The 19,913-nt window shown below is 40.3% G+C and overlaps 1 protein-coding gene across 1 annotated transcript; it reads left to right on the forward strand.

Moving 5' to 3' along the window:
* Window positions 1–1,471: 1,471 nt before the first annotated feature.
* PPP1R14D (protein phosphatase 1 regulatory inhibitor subunit 14D) lies at window positions 1,472–19,417 on the forward strand. Its single transcript, XM_060760560.2, has 4 exons — window positions 1,472–1,937; window positions 9,302–9,403; window positions 10,019–10,051; window positions 14,705–19,417. The coding sequence occupies exons 1-4, from the start codon at window positions 1,695–1,697 to the stop codon at window positions 14,771–14,773; spliced, it is 447 nt and encodes a 148-aa protein (XP_060616543.2). The 5' UTR covers window positions 1,472–1,694; the 3' UTR covers window positions 14,774–19,417.
* The last annotated feature ends 496 nt before the right edge of the window (window positions 19,418–19,913 follow it).

A 19,913-nucleotide genomic window follows, 5' to 3' on the forward strand; every position in this document is an offset into this window, starting at 1 on the left:
AAAGGAATCTGAGGGCCTGATTCTCGCAGCCCAAGAACAAGCAAATAGAAAAGATGCCATCAAAGCCAAAATTGAAAACTCTATAGATTCCAAGTGTAGATTCTGCAAGGAAGAAGAGGATACAATGAATCACATCCTCAGTTGCTGCAAGAAGATCGTGCAGATGGACTACAAGCAGAGGCATAATACTGCTGGCCTGCACTTGAAAACAATCGGCGCTGACAGAATTACCATCTGCCAGCTGCAAAAGGCTACCCTATTCAAATCTGCATGCATTATTCTCCGATACCTCACATAGTGCTTGGGAAGTGTCCGATGTATGATCCAGTACAAAAGCCAGCATAATGATCTTGTTTGCTGTGTACTAATCTTTTTGTGTACCAAATAATAATAATAATTTTATTTCTTACCCACCTCTCCTTGTGGCTCGAGGTGGGTCATGGAATAATTATAACACATAAACATTGTAAAATCATTTACTCCTGCTTTTCTTCTCAGCCTCTTTTTAGTTGGAGTTTTTAGCATTTTTTTTTTGCATTGGGAGAATGGAGATGTAAGGCTGGAGAAACATAGACTTTCAGAGTTGGGTTAAGGCAGCATGTCCATGAAAAACAATGCAATAAGCAAAGCTTACACTGGGAAAGAGCAGGATTCAGCTGTAGGCAAACCTACTGTAGCAATATAAACAACATTCAAGGTAAACAACAGCTGCCTCCAAAATCTCTTACTGAGCAAATATGAATAGCTGAAAGAAGAGAAAGGGGTGAGAGCAGGTGACCTTACCTGGCCACCTATGCCCAATATGTCAAAAGACATTGTTCTATTTGTTTGATCACCAACATGGAAACAATAAAATAGTGGAGGGTGGTGAAAGAAAAAGGCGTCCTTCATATTATTCTGGAAAAACTCTTATCAGACCTTTCATTTCAGATATAAATATTTTTAGTTTTGAATAAATCGTTTGATTAAACATTTTGAAGTGCTCACTAGAAAAGCAGAGGGCAGTAGGAAAAAGGAAGACTGAATTCCAGATGGATAGACCAAATCAAGGAAGCTATGTCTTTGGTGCATAATGTTGTTGATGGCAGGATGACTTGGAGGGTTCTCATCCATGTGGTTGCCATAAGTCAGAGACAACTTAAAGACATTTAACTGCAACTTACTTCCAAGGTGTAGAACCATGTTCTTATCCTTGCATTCTGTTTCTACTTCTGGTACTAAGTATTTTCCTAAAGAGGAAATGCCCAGGAGCGCATCTGCTTCATTAACTTTGAGGTATACCTGTATACTTGAAATAACAACAGAACGTACAGGCCAGAAATGCACCAGTGGTGTGTGACTGCTTATTTAGGGGGAAATGGAATGCAATCCTGCCCCCTCGCTCTCAATTATCCCCACTTAGTCCATTCTTCTCAGGAAGTGAATTGCATGAAACATTAATGGACTTTGTCCGCCAGGCCTATGAGGCAGCTTGGCCGCTTTTAACAACGGCCTCCTCTCCCTCCCACAGTGAAACCGAAGCTGCTTTTTCCTGTAACAGTTGAATGACTGCTTCTCTTTCTACCTTTCCCTCTCCCCCTCTTTCATCTAGGGACTTCCTCTGAAATAAGCCCAGGCAGTTTATTCTTCTATCTGCAAAAAGGGAAAGGATGATCACTTTTTGGAAGAAATAGGCAAGGTGCAAGGGAAGCGACATGTTGGAAGAGAGAACTTTGTTGCCAGAGAGCACAGAGGAAGCAGGAAGTTTAGTGAGCAAAGCTCAGGGGTCAGGTAACCATCCTCGGGTCACCTTTAACGCTCCGGAGAAATCAGAAGAGGAACCACCCCATAGAAAGTTAGCCAAGTTAACAGTCAAATATAACCGAAAAGATCTTCAAAGGTGGCTAGACCTGGAGGAGTGGATTGACACCCAACTGCAGAAGCTGTATCTATATCAGGTGAGTAATTATCAAGGAAAATGAAGGATTGGTGTACAGATCTGAATCATTTTATTTGTGCTGTGTGATTGTAACATGGCAAAAGGATACAAAAGTAGAGTGGAGCAGTGTCTGCTTTGGTAGTAAGGAAATTAGGTCCATCCATCAGCTCCAATCAGCTCCGGTCCTCTTGTTTCCATTGTGTCTGCATGTGATTAGTGGAAGTGATTAGAAATGAAGAGGTATAAACCTTTCTGCCCCGAAGCAAAGACATCCATTATCCAAAGAATTCCTTGGAAGCACCTGCCCATTGGAAATTTCCAAGCTGGAGATACCACAGTCTTCTTAAGTAGCTCCTGTAATTGAGGAACTGTTCTTACCCTCAGCAAATGTTTCTTAATCTACCATTGCCATCTGTCTCCTGCTGTTGCATTCCTGCCAGGCACCTGACTATGTTGTTATCTAGGGAATGCCCATCTTTTCTTCCAGAGATCTTTGTAAATTTCTGTAATGTGTCACTGTCTAAATCAAGGAGAAATTGTGTGATCTTTCTGATGTTGTCAGAATACACCTCCTAGTATTCATTAATATTGGCCAAGCTGGGTAGAAGCTACAGGAAGCTACAACAATATCTGGAAGGCATCATAGTTTCCACTCCAGTCTAAAAGTTGTTCAGAACTTGGAATGGTTCTGTTTTAAAAACGACTTTTTGGTTATCTGCTACAGTATTTGAAAAGCAATTTATTGTCACTGAAACAATATTGGAAAAATACTCTGTTGTGTTACTCATAGTGAGCATTACTTTTCTATACTTTCCTTTGGTCAGTCTTCCTTCACAATAAATGCATTAGCCTAATAAAACAAAAACAAAAAATTATAAAAAGAGCTTCCTTGGGTGACGCCAAGGGAGAAAAACAGAACAGAACCAAGCACAATAATGATCACCATTAAGCCAGATGTAGGAAATGTGTGGTCTTCCAAGTATCACTAAATAACTCCAAATAACATTATCCCTCACCATTAACGAAGCTGGCTAGGGCTGACAGGAGATTCATTGGAAAGTTCATGCATTGCTAAATTGTGAGTTATATATTATAGGTTGGTCACACATGCACACACATGTACACACATACACCTGTTATTATAGACTCAGGAAGATAACATAGAGGCCAGTGAGGTGTCTCTGGCTTGATGTGTTGTTTGAGCAGAGTCCTGCTCTATAGCATCATAAAGAATTTTTAAGGTTGAAAATAAGCAAAAGACAGAAGACAGTGAAGATCTTGACAGGCCCACATTAACAAAAGTATATTGTTTAATGTGGGGGTGAAATCTGAACCAATTTTCAGATAGAGATTTTACCATATGGTGGGATATGGAGGCCAAGATCCAGTTGAATGGTGGTTGTGTGCCTTCATGTCATTTTGAATTTATGGCAACCCTAAGGCAACCCTATCATAGTTTTCTTGGCAATATTTTCTCAAAGGAGGTTTGCCTTTGCTATCTTCTGAGACTGGGAGGGTATGACATGCCCAACTTTTCATGGCTAAGAGGGATTTGAAGACTAGCCTCCAGATTTGTAGACCAGTATTCAAACCATTACACCATTCTAGCTATCAACTGAATGGAACCAGAGCAGCAAGTCTTGCAAGTACAGAAATGTGAGATTGCTAGTGTTTGCCTCTGTGCACATGGCAATCCCTGTTCAGAAACCATGACTTCTATTCACCTGACAATGTCCTGGATACCTCATTGGAAAGAAAATATCAAATCACCCTCACTATGGTCCATTAATGAAGCTTGCTGCAACAGAATCCTGCGTTGTATGCATCTATAAGACAATTCAGATGGACAGCTGGCACCAGTTCTAAACTGGCATTGGAGCTCTCTGTCATTTCATGGAGTAACATGAGGAAATGAGACTAGATCCCATCTGATCCTGCTACACAACAAAGTAATCCAGGCACACACAATTCATATTCTGCCTTTCTTGTGTTTTTACCTGATTCGGTCTGCAAGCAACCATTTGATAGCCATTTGATTTAAACAATTAAAACCCATCATAACACATAACTACTTTCCATTAGATAAAGAAAAATCAATGTAACACAGAGATATGCAGCAGATGCAACAAAGACCATGTACACAGTGATTAAATGTGTGTCTTCAAAGTCAAACCCAACTCAGCTTTTAAGCTCACTATAAGTGAACTTAGGTAGGCAGGCACACAAACAAACTTAGCTCAGTGGATTATTGTGGTTATTGTGAAGTGCCCATTGGCAACAGCAGACCTCACTGTGTGTCATTTGGCAGAAAGGTAGAATATAAATTATACACACAAACAAATATATGCACTCACACACACACACACACACAGGTACAGGTTGAGTATCCCTTATCCAAAATGCTTGGGACCTGAAGGGCTTGGATTTTTTTGGATTTTGCAACACTTGCATATACAGTAAAGTCTTGCTTATCCAACCTTCACTCATCCAACATTTTGTATTATCCAACGCAGTCTGCCTCCCGCCTGGAATAATGTCCAGGCTGGGGGAAAGAAAGAATCCTTGTCTGTTTTGGTGCTAAATTTGTAAATACAGTAATTATTACATAACGTTACTGTGTGTGTTGAACTGCTTTTTCTGTCAGTTTGTTGTAAAACATGATGTTTTGGTGCTTAATTTGTAAAATCATAATGTAATTTGATGTTTAGTAGGTTTTTCCTTAATCCCTCCTTATTATCCAACATTTTTGTTTATTCAACATTCTGCTGGCCCGTTTATGTTGGATAAGCGAGACTCTACTCTACTTGATATGAGATCCAAGCTTAAGCAAAAAATTCATTTATCTTTCGTATACACATAGTCTGAAAGTACTTCTATGCACAATATTTTAATATTTTGGGTGTGAAATAAAACCTGTGTACATTGAGCCATTGGAAAGCAAAGGTGTCACTACTGTTACAAACCTTTTAGAAATCTATGGTCATCTGGGGAGGGCCTTTTTTCTGTCAAGTGTATTTGGTGGGAACAAGGGAGAGGACCTTTTTGGTGGCTACTCACAGACTTTGGAATTTCCTTCCCAAAAGAGACCAAGAATGCCCTATTCTTGCTGGTCTTTTGCAGGCACGTAAATATGTTTCTTTGCCATCAGGCATTTGGGGAAGGATGAGGAGCACGCTGCTCAGGATGTTGTCGGTGAGGTGTTGGGTTAGATGTTTGGTTTTTAAATGAAATTTTAACTGTGTTTTAACTGTATTTTAACTTTGTAGTCATAATGCAAGCATTGTTTTAAATGTATCTGCCTTGATTTAAAGGTGTAGTGGGTTGTGTCATGATTTTGGTAGCTGCCTTGAGTCCTCATGGGGAGAAAGGCACAATATAAATGAAGAAGGTGATGATAAATAATTCAGCCACCTATGAGGATGATTTTGGAGTATTTTAGATTTCAGGGTAAGGAATATTCAACTATTTAAACTTACACATCTCAGCCAAAATACTCCAAAGGCACTAGATCCCATCTGATCCTGAAACCAGGTTAGTGTTTGAATGAGTGATTGCTGAGGAATACCAAACGATGTAAGCTATATTTTAGGAAGGAATTAGCAAACCACCTCCGAATATACGAGGGTGGGTCAAAACGTTTTGCCTCCTGTGTCATTAAAAACATTATAAATGAACATGTAATAGAAGATGTTGCTACAGATTATAGCCTGAACTGTCCTCTACACAAAACTATCATTCAACATAGTCGCCATCAATTTGTACACATTTGCGCCAGCGTTTAACCCAGGCATCAAAACCATTTTGGAAAAATTCAGTTTTGCTTTGTGACGCATGATTTTCAAGCTGTTTTAATGTCTTGTCAAAGGCTTTCATGGCCAGAATCACTGGGTTGTTGTAGGTTTTCTCGGGCTATATGGCCATGTTTTAGAGGCATTCCCTCCTGACATTTCACCTGCAAGCATCCTCAGAGGTAGTGAGGTTTGTTGGAGCTAGGAAAATTGGGTTTATATATCTGTGGAATGACCAGACAAAGAACTCTTGTCTGTTGGAGCTAGGTGTGAATGTTTCAACTGACCTTGATTAGCATTTGATGGCCTGGAGGTTTTTTGGTGCGGCTTGTTAGTGCTTGGGGCAATTTTTTTAGCTGTCCCTGATTGTTTCCTCTCTGTTGTGGGAGTTTGTTGTAATTTTAGAGTTTGTTAATACTGGTAGCCAGATTTTGTTCATTTTCATGGTTTCCTCCTTTCTGTTGAAATTGTCCACATGCTTATGGGTTTCAATGGTTTCTCTGTGTAGTCTAACATGGTGGTTGTTAGAGTGATCCAGCATTTCTGTGTTCTCAAATAATATGCTATGTCCAGGCTGGTTCATCAGGTGCTCTGCTATGGCTGACATCTCTGCCTGAGATGTCTGCAGTCCCTTTCATGTTCCTTGATTCGTGTTTGGGCGCTGCGTTCGGTGGTCCCTATGTAGACTTATCCACAGCTGCATGGTATATGGTAGACTCCTGCAGAAGTGAGAGGATCCCTCTTGTCCTTTGCTGAACGTAGAATTTGTTGGATTTTCTTGGTGGGTCTGTCGATAGTTTGTATGTTGTGTTTCTTCATCAACTTCCCTATGCGGTCAGTGGTTCCCTTGATGTATGGCAAGAACACTTTTCCTCTGGGTGGATCTTTGTCTTTACTCTCATGGCTTGTTCTTGGTCATTCAGTTTATTGAATCTGAAACTTTCAAACTTCTTCACCTAATGCCGCACATTGCTGATGTCCATTACAGCATCTCCATAAAAATTCTTCAAGTGATTATAGATTTCCTTGGGTGCACAACCTTCCTTTGCCAGAAATTCAATGACGACTCTTTCATTGAGCTTCAGATTCATGGTTCTAATCAGTCAATCTGAACAAGAAAAAACTATATCAGTAGAGTAAGGTTACTTCTATCATATCATAGATAGACCAGTAGCTGTGAAAGAAATAAAAGTTAGAGCGATGGAGGCATTACTTTTCGACCCACTCTTGTACCTTACCTTACCTGTTGTTGTTGTTCATTCATTCAGTTGCTTCCAACTCTTCGTGACCTCATGGACCAGCCCACGCCAGAGCTCCCTGTTGGCCGTCACCACCTCCAGCTCCTTCAAAATCAAGCCAGTCACTTCAAGGATACCATCCATCCATCTTGTCCTTGGTCGATCCCTCTTTTTCCTTCTATTTTCCCCACCTTACCTAAGAAAACCCTATAAAATTCATGGCATCACCGTAAGTTGACAGATGACCTGAAAGTGCACGCATGCATACTTATAAGATAAAATGGCTATACAGTCTTCCAATAGGAGGGCTTTGTATGTGCATTTTGCAAGAATATAAAGTCCAACCATTTTCGCACCAGCCTTGTAGACTATTTCATTGTACAGAAGGTAAAGGAGGCAACAAGGGGCAGAAAATTAATTTCCAAGACCCACCCAGGTTACCCACTTCTGCTTTAGGCTTACACCCTGTTTCCTTCTCTACAGAACAAGACCAATATACAAGGATCTTGGGGGAAATTATTTTTGGACTACAATTCAAATACTAGCTGGGGACTTCTGGGGGTTATTGTCAAAAAAAAAAAGAGCTTTTCTCAGCACTGCCGTTCTCCAATGTAGAACACTGGACTGGATTTCTTCCTTCCATAAAGTGAGTCAGCAAATGTTGCACCTGAAAATCCGTGGGATATTTTCCTCTTTCCTGCATCTGTAATTATGCCAACTGGACTTATATAAAGTGACACCAAACAGCAGCCACATGGATAATACAAAGGAATCTCTAATGAATGTCTGGTCAAATTACTGCAGAGGTGTGTAGAAATTGTGCCCTTCAAGTGTTTTTCACTGTGAAGGGATTTCCTGCTATTTCCATAGCTCTTTCTCTTTGCTCCAAAAGGAAGTGGTGAAGCATGAGTAAAAGGGATTTTGAAAGATTGTGAAGGAAGGTGAGAGAGCTCATTAAAAGTTTATTAAAAGTTAAGTCGGTTGTAGGCTGTCCCTTACAATTAGAGACCTGACAAATCAGGCCTGGAGCTGGAAAGGGACTGTCCTGCCCTTTCATATAATTTCCAGATGTGTATTTCTTGCAGTTTGTTTTTCTTTCTTGGTAGTGCGGAAAGCAGAAAATCTTTGGATCTAGCAAAGTGAACAAAGCAATGCAAAACTGAGGACTTGCCTCAGGCAGGCAAAGAGACACACAGAACACATGGTAGGTTTAAGTTATCCAGGCCTTTGAATTTTGCCAGGGTAGATTTTAGGACCAAAACTTGAGATAGCTTGTGTTATCACTGAAGGTTGCCCATGGTGATGTCATTAAGCATGACAATTTAAGCATATATACTCCAGTATAAGACAACCCAAATATAAACCGAAGCATCTAATTTTACCACAAAAAACTGGGAAAACGTATTGACTCAAGTATAAGCCAAGGGTGGGAAATGCAGCCACTACTGGTAAATTTCAAAAATAAAAATAGATACCAATAAAATTACATTAACTGAGGCATCCATAGGTCAAATGTTTTTGAATATTTACATAAAATTGTAATTTAAAATAAGACTGTTCAAGTCTGATTAAACCATTATTCTAACCTTCTTCAATGTAAATGTGTTTTTGTATCCTTCCAATAATAATAGAGTAAAATAATAAATGTAATAAAAATAAAAGCAATAGAGTAAAATAATTAAAATGTAATAATAACAGTAATAATGCAGTAAAATAATACATGTAATAATAACAGAGTACAATAATGTAAATGTAACAATAACAATAATAATAGAGTACAATAATAAATGTAATAATAACAATAATAAATAGGGTAAAATAATAAATGTAATAATAATAACAACAACAGAGTAAAATAATAAATAACCTTGACTTGAGTATAAGCCAAGGGAGACTGTTTCAGCCTTTAAAAAGGGCTGAAAAACTCGGCTTATAGTATATACAGTATTTACACACTTTTTCCAAGATGCTTCTTTCACTCCAGTGTTCTTCCTCTTTGTCCTGAGAAATGGAAAAGGGGGGCAGGCCCTTAAATCTCTAACCCCATTATGTACAGGACCTGTGGTTCAACAACATCCAAAGGGCCACATTCGCTGCCCACCACACCACTACTATGCACCAAAAATAAAGGTGTGGCTCTGTAATTTGAGAATGGATAGTCTTTGTATGTCTTCAAGTCTTTCTGACATATGGCAGCCCTAAGGAGGACCTATCACAAGGTTTTCTGGGGCTGAGATTGTGTGAATTACTCAGGGTCACCCAATGGGTTTTAATGGCTAAGGGAAGATTCAAGACCTGGTCTCAAGAGTCGTTATCCAACACCCAAATCACTATGGCTTACTGTGTTCTAATTGTAGGAGGAAGAGGAGGAGACAGATGCAACAGCAGCCCCTGAACCAGAGATTGACATTGAAGATCTTCTTGACATCTCAAACGAGGAGCAGAAATCAAAATTACAGGTTGGATTGGGGGGGGGGGGGGGGGATTTGGAGAACATTTTTTTGCAGGATAAATGTGCCTGTCCAGATCATGCAAATAAGCAAGACATCTATAGCTAAACCCCACCTCACCCACAAGCTGTTTTGACAGGTTTTCATCATAACTTATCCAAATGCTGTGAGAGAGGGTAAATATTAGACCCATTTTGAAAGTGGTTCCACCAGAGAGTTAAGGTATTTGGCATTGCATTTCAAATGGAGTGTAAGGTGGTTTGGCGATGCAGAGTTCTGAATATGGCATTAGTCCATCAAGCCTGGGAGCAGAGCTGACCCATTTGGCAGTCAGAGGCGAAATACAAGATTGTGTCCAGAAGCCAAGCAGACTGGTAACTGACTGGGTTGTTGTAGGTTTTTTTGGTCAGAACTCACAACCTCTGAGGATACTTACCATAGATGCAGGCGAAACGTAAGGAGAGACTGCCTCTAGAAAATGGCCATATAGCCCGAAAAAACCTACAACAACTCAGTGATTCTGGCCATGAAAGCCTTCAATACATGGCAACTGACTCTTAATGAAACACAATGAAAAATAAAATGAAGAATAAAAGCATTAAAAGATTTTCCTTTCCCTTTTAGGGAATACTTCATGAGTGTTCCAGACCTACAGAGGTAAGCAGAGTTTGTGAAATGACTATTTCGACTCAAATGAACAAGAATAAGAGAAATCATATCAGAGGAAATACAGGGTTAGTCAAAATGCATAGGCCAATAAGCCATTCAATTGAATGGCTTATTGGCCTATGCATTTTGACTAACCCTGTATATCAACATGTAGTTATAATAGGAGGGCAAACATCCAAATTCATACCTGTTATTTGTGAAACATTATCCTTAACCTAGCCACCTTCAACATACCTAATCCCATCTGAAGCTAAGAAGGGTTTGGCCTGGTTTTGACTGGATTTCCAGGGAACACCTAGGACCTCAAGAGAACACTAAGGATTTCTAGGAATGGGAAGAAAGGAAAATGAAAAAAATTAAAGAAAATGGTTGCCTGAAACAATGGAGAGGCATTTATGCCCATTAGAATTGCCTATACTGAGCTAGTCTAAATCAATGTTAGCTTCCTATGTTTCTTTTATTTGCTACAAATGTGTGTGTGCATGTGTCTTTAAGTCACCTGTTAATTTATGGTGACATCATGATTTTTTCATAGTTTTCTTAGGCAAAGAATGTGGCGTAATATAAAATAAACCATGTGTAGTTCACGTTGGATCAACCAACACACTGCCTTGCCAGGGAAAGAAAATATACCACACAGATGAACAATAAAGAACAAGTAGTTTACTCTTATTAGTTCAGAACAACATGTGTACAGTATGATCAATTGCATCAACTCACTAAATTGTATGAGAGGTTTAAAATGGTCCTTTCTGTGTCCATATGAGATACGATCATTTCAGCAGCCAAGAAACAAACCAGTCTCTCTCCCCCCCCCCCCCCCCGCTCTCTCTCTCACTCTCTCTGCTTCTCTCTTCATCTCTCTGCACATGCATAGCTCGCACCTGAACAAAAATGCAACAGTATCCAAAAGTTCCAGGCTCAGCCATCAACCCGTGAATTGCCTGACCAATCAGCTTCATGCATCTTATTTTACAGTTGGCACACACACTCACTGATTGCTTGCATACTCCAACAAAGAAAACAACAACTTCTTATATCCTACCACCATCTCCCCAAAGGGACTTGTGGCAGCTTACAAATGGCACAAGGTGCCTAAAAACATACATACAAGTGAGCACAATATAAAATACATACACATATAGAATCATCAATTCAAACTCAATCAAGCTGCGATTCTCTAACCATAACGGTAAATTACTGTAACCATGGCCGAGTTCTAAATATTAGGAATAAAATAAGTGCAAGCTGCAGTAATGAAAAGAGGGGTATGGGATAAACTGCAGGATGTGCGACTATTTGAATACTGTATTGTTGAAGGCTTTCATGGCCAGAATCACTAGGTTGCTGTAAGTTATTTCGGGCTATATGGCCAGGTTCTAGAGGCATTCTCTCCTGACATTTTGCCTGCATCTATGGCAAGCATCCTCAGAGGTAGTGAGGTCCTCCGAGGATGCTTGCCATAGATGCAGGCGAAATGTCAGGAGAGAATGCCTCTAGAACCTGGCCATATAGCCCGAAAAAACTTACAGCAACCTATTTGAATATTTGAAAGTGGTGCTCTCCTCTGAAATCTAGTCTAAAAGACACAGTATATATTGGCAGTCCCCTATCCAAGTGCTAGCCATGGATGACCCTGCTTACCCTCCAGGATCAGACAGGATCTGGTACCATCAGGGTGATTTAGACTGAACACAAAGGAGGCAAAATTCCCCTTTTCCACGATTACGAAATGTGCTTTTCCCCTACCGTCATTCACATAGCAACTGATCACCTTTGCCTCATTAACATTTATTGCCATAGTTACCTGACCAAACCTCATAAAAGACATACAGCAAAACATGGGCTGGTGAATGATTTACCAGCAAATAACAAAGATATGACAGTCCTGTACATAAGAACATACATAAACCTACCTGTAGCTATGTGCTCTAAAAGTTTTACAAGTGCTCGCACCAAAAGTCCTTCATCTGACCTGCCTACAACGCAGCTTTTAGCTGGACATTATCCTGAGTTAGTTGAAAAACAGTATGTGCAATTCCTTCTCTAATCTGATTATTAGAAAGAATAATAATGTGTGTGTGTGTGTAGTAGTAGTAGTATTAGTAGTAGTAGTAGTAGGTGTCAAAGGCAGAGCAATGAAAAGGTACTTCGAAGTATGTCAGCTCCTAGGATAATACAGCCAGCATGGCCACCATCCACACTGCTGGATAATGGTTATGCAAACAATCACTTTCCCAAACTCTGGTCAAGAGACAGACTATTCCAAATACCTTCTTACTTATATCTTCTAATAAATTTTCTGAGCAATTAACTTCTTCATTTAGGGAATCATCTACTAAATGTGAGTTGCCATCTGCAGTCCAAATGGTACAGTGCAGAAAGAGGAGTGTGATATCCTCTGCTCTTCCTTTTGTACAAAAGATCATGCATCCAATTCATTCAGCAATTCAGTCTCTACTTGCATGTAGAGATCGTACGTAGTCGTAAAACATTTGTTTAAAATCAGACAGGTTTAAAATTAGAGCCCAGGTCAGTCCATTATCATTCATATCACTTGAGTTTTATTCTCAATGGCTTCCTCTACAGTTCAAATGCTTAACCCATAACCAAATTTTGAGTGTCTTCCTAAAGGTCAGGAGAGAGGGGCCCAATCCGATGTCACTGGGAAGAGAGTCCCATAGGCAAGGGGCCACCACTGAGAAGGCCCTGTCCCTCTTCCCCACCAGCCGCGTTTGTGATGATGGTGGGATCAAGAGCAGGGCCTCCCCAGCTGATCTTAAACTTTGTGATGGTTCATAATGGGAGATACATTCGGACAGGTAATATGGGCCGGCCCAGAACCATTCAGGGCGTTAAAGGTTAAAATCAGCACTTTGAATTGTGCTTGGTAGCAGATTGGCAGCCAGTGGAGCTGGCATAACAGAGGGGTTGTATGCTCTCTGCATTCTACTCTGGTGAGCAACCTGGCTGCCAACCACTCGACTAGTTGAAGCTTCCAAGCAGTCTTCAAAGGCAACCCCATGTAGAGTGCATTGCAGTAATCAGTTCTGAGTGTAACAAGAGCGTGGTAGTTGTAATGTAACTCAGAAAAAGGAAAGGTGCTGTAGTTTAATACTATCATGATGAGCAGGATGAGCAGAGTCAATAGAGTACAGGGCTCCTGCTTCCTAAATATCTATATACTTGAAAAACAATTTTGCATCTGTTTAAATTTGTAAATCACTTTGAGTTCTGGTTTTGGAAATAAAATTAATGAAAGCATGGATGAGAATAGAACAAATCCATTAAGCTTCCTTTTTTGCACAACTATTAGAAATATAACAGTTCTCTTTAATGGCTACTAGCAGCTTTGATACCAGTGTGGTGATGAATTCGGTTCTAGGTTTCACTATGAACATTAGAAGAGCTGCTTACAGTGTTGCTCCTACATCCAAAAAAAGATTTGGTTCCTTTGATAGCTTTTTCTACTGTTTCTTCTGATTTTGGAGCAAATTCAAAGTCCCCAATACTATGGAAGTCAGCTGAGGTATTGTTGGTTCTGAACACCTCAGTCTTGTCTTCTTTCTTTCTTTTTTTTTTACCTAAATGTATTCCTATTCATAACTGACTTGCTTCCAAAGCTTATGCAAGAAGAATGTGATAGACCATTGTCTCTCAGACTTCTCCAGAGGTTTTGGACTTCAGCTCCCACAATTCCTAATAGCTGGTTAACTGGCTGGGAGCTGAAGTCCAAAACACACAGAAGAACAGCATTTGAGAAATACTGTGATGGACTTAATAGTGGTTCTCAACCTTCCTAATGCCGTGACCCCTTAATACAGTTCCTCATGTTGTGGTGACTCCCAACCATAAAACTATTTTCATTGCTACTTCATAACTATATTTTTGCTACTGTTATGAATTGCAATATAAATATCTGATGTGCAGAATGTATTTTCATTCACTGGACCAAATTTGGCACAAATACCCAATACACCCAAATTAGAATACTGGTGGTGTTGGGGGGGATTGATATTGTCATTTGGGAGTTGTGGTTGCTGGGATTTATAGTTAACCTACAATCAAAGAGCATTCTGAACTCCACCAACAATGAAATTGAACTAAGCTTGGCACACAGAACTGCCATGATGGACAAAAATACTGGAAGGGTTTGGTGGACATTGACCTTGAGTTTTGGAGTTGTAGTTCACCTACATCCAGAGAGCACTGTGGACTCAAACAACGATGGATCTGGACCAAACTTGACACAAATATTCAATATGCCCAAATGTGAACACTGGTGGAGTTTGGGGAAAATAGATCTTGACATTTGGGAGTTATATTTGCTGGGATTTATATTTCACCTACAATCAAAGAGCATTTTGAACCCCACCAACGATAGAATTGGGCCAAACTTCCCACACAGAACCCCCCATGATCAACAGAAAATACTGTGTTTCTGATTATCTTTGGCAACCCCTCTGAGACCCCCCTGGTGACCCCCCCCAAGGGGTCCCGATCCCCAGGTTGAGAACCGCTGGACTATAAGATCATCATCAATGTGAGGTGGAATGAGCAAAGTGATATTAGATGAAAATGCACATCTTACACAATTCGCAGCCTGAGTCCAAATTTCCTTTTCTCTGCATTTTAATCTAGGACTTTGTTGCAGAACTGCTCAGTCGGCTGAGAGGTCTCAGGAAGGTGGCCAATCCTCAGAAGAAATGACTCAACAGGACAAACAAACCCCACAAAATGCTTTATTTTACTGAAGAGAACTCTCAATAGAAATGGAAATCCAGCAACGTTGCTTGATAAGATGCCTCCATATTTTAAAGAATCCACCATTGTGCTTCCCTTTTGGATTTCCACTTGCTAGCAATGGTCTATGTGTGAGGTAGAGGCTATAGCTTAGTGGTACATCAGATGCCTGTCCTGTCCAAAGTCCCCATTCAGTTCTACCTGAACATTTCTAGCTGGTAATCATGGCACAGGGTGTGGAGTTCTGGAAAGCTATTGCAGATTATCAAAGCAGAATATGGTGTAAAACACACTAATGGTTAGACTAATTGTGGAGTTCCAAACAACATATTGAAGACCACACCTTATCAACAAGGTCTGGATCACTGTGGCCCTTCAATAATTTTGGCCTACAACTCCTCTCAGTCCTAGACAGCATAGCATTGGTAAGAGACTGTGAGAATTATAGTCCAATAAAATAGGAAAATGTTGGTTATTCCCAAATAGTAAAGGTAAATGTTTCCTTTGACATTAAGTCTAGACGTGTCCAACTCTGGAGGGTGGTGCTCATCTCTATTTCTAAGCTGAAGAGCCAGCATTGTCCATAGACACCTCCAAGGTCATGTGGCCTGCATGACTGCATGGAGTGCCATTACCTTCCTGCAGAAGCGGTTCCTATCTATCTACTCACATTTGCATGTTTTCAAACTGCTAGGTTGGCAGAAGCTGTGGCTAACAGCAGGAGCTCACCCCGTTCCCTGGATTTGAACGGCCGACCTTTCAGTCAGCAAGTTCAGCATCTCAGTGGTTTAACCTGCTGCAGCACTAGGGGGCCCTATTCCTGAATGGGGCTCTGAATCCCCACACCTTATTCTTCTGTCAGAAGTTTCTGTGATGTTTTCAGACAATACAGCCTCCTAGCCTCAATTGCAGAACTTTATTGAAGAGGAATTTCCAGACAACTCATATATATATAAACTTTCTATGTTCTTCCACCCTTCTTTCACTTTTCTTCTTTTCACAGGAAATTCTGATAAGACAGAATAGGTTCTTATTGTTTTGATTAGTAGTGCTAGGAGCTGGCTGTGCAAAGTAATAAGCGGAAAACTATGCCCAGGTTTTCATCCCAATGTAACACCTGGGACAGCACCACTGTGCTTATCTGTTATCATTGCATCCACTTTCAGAGAGCTGAGGGGGGAGATTTAAAAAAAGAGAAAACCACAACATTTGGAGATGGTTGTTCAGTTTTAGGTGCATTTTAAAGAGAAAAATTCACCTGATTTGTTTGTTTAAAATATGCTTTGACGTGTTCTGGGTACCTTGAGAGACTTGAAATAGCGCTGTGGGCCAAAGTTTATGCAAAATTGGTCTGGAATCACCCTTTGCCTCCTCAATCCCTTTCCTAGCTAGGTTCACAAGGCTGAAAGTAAGCCCCTTTATTTGAAGAGCAGCTAAGGAATCAGCTAGGAAGTAAACATCATGTATTGTTGAAGCATAGTTGGGAAAAGGGTTCAGCACCTCATTCTAACATTTTTCCTTACCATAAAACAATTATTCCCATCTTGGTGATCTCCAGATGTTTTCAACTGCAATTGCCACCAGCTAACATGGTCAATGGCCAGTGATTATGAAAGCTGAGGTAAGGAACATCTGGAAAGAGCAAGTCAAAGAATTCTGCTTTAAATAATTCCCAGTCCTGCTTTATATAGAAAGGCATTGCCCGCATATTAATACATAAGCTGTGTCATCTTTGCATTTCGTTAGACCTCCAATTAGTTTTGTGTGTGTGTGTACATGTATGTTGTTCACTATTACTGACATTTACATATATCTGTATAAACATAATCATTGTTGATATGACACTGGACACCTTCAGAAATCACCAAGGCTTTGTATTTTCATTGGTGAATAGGAACAAAATCATTTATTTGCAGTTCTATGCTTTGACTTTATCTGGTGTTGCCTCATTTTTCTCAGTCCTTGCTTATCTTGCACATTCCTAATGTCTGCCTCTGGACAGAGATAACAGTAAAAGAAAATGTCTTATACACTAACCACCTTTATCCATGGGAGATATGTTCCAACACACACACACACACAGAGATGCCTGAATCATAGAATAATAGTGTTGGAAGAGACCACATGGGCCATCTAGTCCAACCCCCTGCCATGCAGGAAAAGCTCAATCAAAGCAGCCTTGACAGATGGCTGAAACCACAGCACCAAACTCTATATTATCAGACCATGATTGACTACTTAAACAACCACTACACATAAAAAGGGTTTGGAAATAATGTTTCCCTTGGCTAGGAGGAGTCCTCTCCAACTTCTCTCTTGTTGCGCCTCAGCAGTAACTTGCACAGTAGCCCTCAGTGGCGCAGTGAGTTAAACCCCCATGCCAGCAGGACTGAAGACTGACAGGTCACAGGTTTGAATCCAGGGAGAGTGTGGGTGAGAAATACTGGGAAAAACAAGATTCAGCCCCTGTCCTGGGTAACTGAGTATAAACTACTTCTGTATTTTGAACTCAGTTTCTAAGAATGGAAATAAACTGGGGACAAATTTGGAGGTGAAATAAACTGAAACATATCAAAACCAACTGAAAAAAATTGTATGATGCAATTGACCTGGACATTTGGCAGAGTATAATCAGGCATTTGTCTCAGTTCCCCAAGCTTCCACATTTTTTCATTAACAATACTATAACTCAGATTCTGGTTGGTTAATCTGTCAAAACACTTAATTGGGAAGTAGCTTGTTACTAACATACACGTGTGTGAGTGTAGGTGTGTGTGTGTGTCTTTTTGGGCAAGGCACAGCAAATTAACCTTTAGTCCTTCATGTTCCACAGAAAGGTTTCCTCTTCAAGTGGCTGTCAAACCACAGGAGAACCGATTGATGTTGTTGATGCTTACCATGTTTTCCCCAAAATAAGTCACTGTCTTATATGCTTCCTCAAGAAGACACATTGTGGCTTATTTTCAGGGGATGTTTTATTTTTATTAAGTAAGGTACAGCAATCTGCATTTATGGGATGATCTTTCTGGGTTCAGTAGCAGACTGCTTGTTGAAGCTTTCCCCCTATCCCCTGGTGATTGGGTGGGGTGAGAGAAACCCACAGACTGTTGCTGGTCAGTGCTGGGGAGGAGCAGTTTTACTGGTGTTTATGGGGGGTGAGAGAGACCACAGAGTGTTGCTGCTTGGTGCTGGGGGAGAGAAACGCACAATGCTGAAATGGCAGCCACATCTTTACTTCTTCCCCGAGGACACACAATACATAAAGCTCCTCACTTCACTGAGACTTTTATTTTCACTTTCTATGTCTCCCTCTGTATCTCAGCTTGCAGCATGCACAGAATGACCGGGACCTGACGGGGAAGCTGCCCTAGTACGCTGCGTAGCCATGCCTATCACTATGTATAGCTTATATTGCGCAAATGCTTAGAAATCCTGCTATGGCTTATTTTATGAGTACGTCTTATTTTAGGGGAAACCGGATTATTAGTGGAAAGGGGGATAAAAGAAAATAATTCAGACAATGAATCTTCCCAGGGCCCCTGGGAGAGGAAAAGAAGGGTGCACATCATCTGTGAGCACACTGTTATTTCTTCCCCTGTTGAACTCAGACCAGCTGTTCTTCAGACCTCCCATACCAATATGTAAGCACAATCTGAGTCCCTTCCACAGCTTGACAAGTGGTGTATTGAGTTTGTGTGTGTGTGTGTGTGCATGCAGTGATTGAAGGACACCAAAGTGTAAGGCAGACCACTATCCTCCATGTGCTCAAGATAGGATGTTTGCCATTTCCCCTCAAACTCCTCTACTAACCTTGTCCACTCAGAAAAAATGGACATGACATAAGATTCCCCTATTTTGGGGAGAAGGGCAGAGGGAGAAGGAGGAGAGAAGATAACAAAGAAAAACCCAATGTTGTTATTCATAATCACTGTTGGTATTCATTATTTGATAATGACAATAACACCACATCATTCAAAACACATACCCATATGGATTAGTATTTCCAGAAGTTTATGGATCAAATGCACAAAGCATGGAATAAACAAGTCATCTTTCAGCAAAAAAAAAAAAAAAAAGTTGGTCAGACATGGGCGAATAACTTAAGCTATAATAGGTTTTCCATCCTCTATGATGAAATAATCTTATCTTTCACATGTGGCTCTATAAAAAGAGGTACCAGAGCTTTGAATTCAAAGGCATTTTAGTGTAGATATGTGTAAAACTTAAAAAAGAGGAAAAGGCTGAAAAACCCAACAAGTTGCTTTAGAAGTGCGAATCTTCCTTAGTGGCACATGTTCCTTCAGGTAATTACAAGGTGGGGTTTCCTCTCCCTTCACTTCCTATGAGAAGGAATAGACACTCATGACTAAGGGGCTGAGTGTTCAGGATACATTTTCCCTGAACAGTGAGAATTAAATTACCAGCCAACGCTTTGAAATGTTACTTTTTGAATGACAACTTCCATACTCCCAAGCAAGTGTGGCCAATAGATGTGGGATTCTGGAGCTGTGGTCCCCAAAATAACTTTTTCAAGTTCAGCTTCTCCTGAAAGCCAGTGTTCTAGGTTTGGCTCCATCTCTTTATCTATAGCAATAAATGTGATCAAAATGGTTAAGTTTTCTAGAGACTTGTCTTTCATTCTTTATCCCCTAAATGTGTTTGTTCATGCTGTGTTAGAAAGTAATACTGAAAAGTAATAGGTTGTTTTACTGCAATCATTTTGTATTACGTATGTCCTGTTTTCTCAAGAGTTGCTTAAGATATTCAATTTCTATGGCTCAAGCATGTCCTTTCGAACGTCATTTACCAGACAAAGGATTGTGACTAGGAAAATAACTTGTTCTTTTCTCTTGCCTGCCCTGTTATACTGGGAATAGAGAGAAACCTATGTCAGTCCCTTCAAGATATTTTGGACCACATTTTTCATCAACTTGAGCAGCAGTGAGCAATCCTGGTAACTGAAGTCCAGAATAACAAAAACAGTACCAGTCATTTCCCATCACTGATATTAATACCATCCTGGGGCTGTAAAAGGCTATTACATAAACTGAGATAAAATAAGGTCATAATGTGATTTAACTGCTAACACACCAAGACAAAAAGAGTC

The sequence above is a fragment of the Anolis sagrei genome, chromosome 1 (assembly GCF_037176765.1).
Source record: "Anolis sagrei isolate rAnoSag1 chromosome 1, rAnoSag1.mat, whole genome shotgun sequence".
Classification (NCBI taxonomy): domain Eukaryota; kingdom Metazoa; phylum Chordata; class Lepidosauria; order Squamata; family Dactyloidae; genus Anolis; species Anolis sagrei.

What these genes read in the sequence shown, in the direction of transcription:
- PPP1R14D (XM_060760560.2), top strand. Translation starts at nt 1,695, where the DNA reads ATGTTGGAAGAGAGAACTTTGTTGCCAGAGAGCACAGAGGAAGCAGGA. An exon ending in AGAAGCTGTATCTATATCAG is followed by an intron (nt 1,938 to 9,301) that starts GTGAGTAATTAT and finishes TTCTAATTGTAG; the next exon opens with GAGGAAGAGGAGGAGACAGA. An exon ending in AGTGTTCCAGACCTACAGAG is followed by an intron (nt 10,052 to 14,704) that starts GTAAGCAGAGTT and finishes ATTTTAATCTAG; the next exon opens with GACTTTGTTGCAGAACTGCT.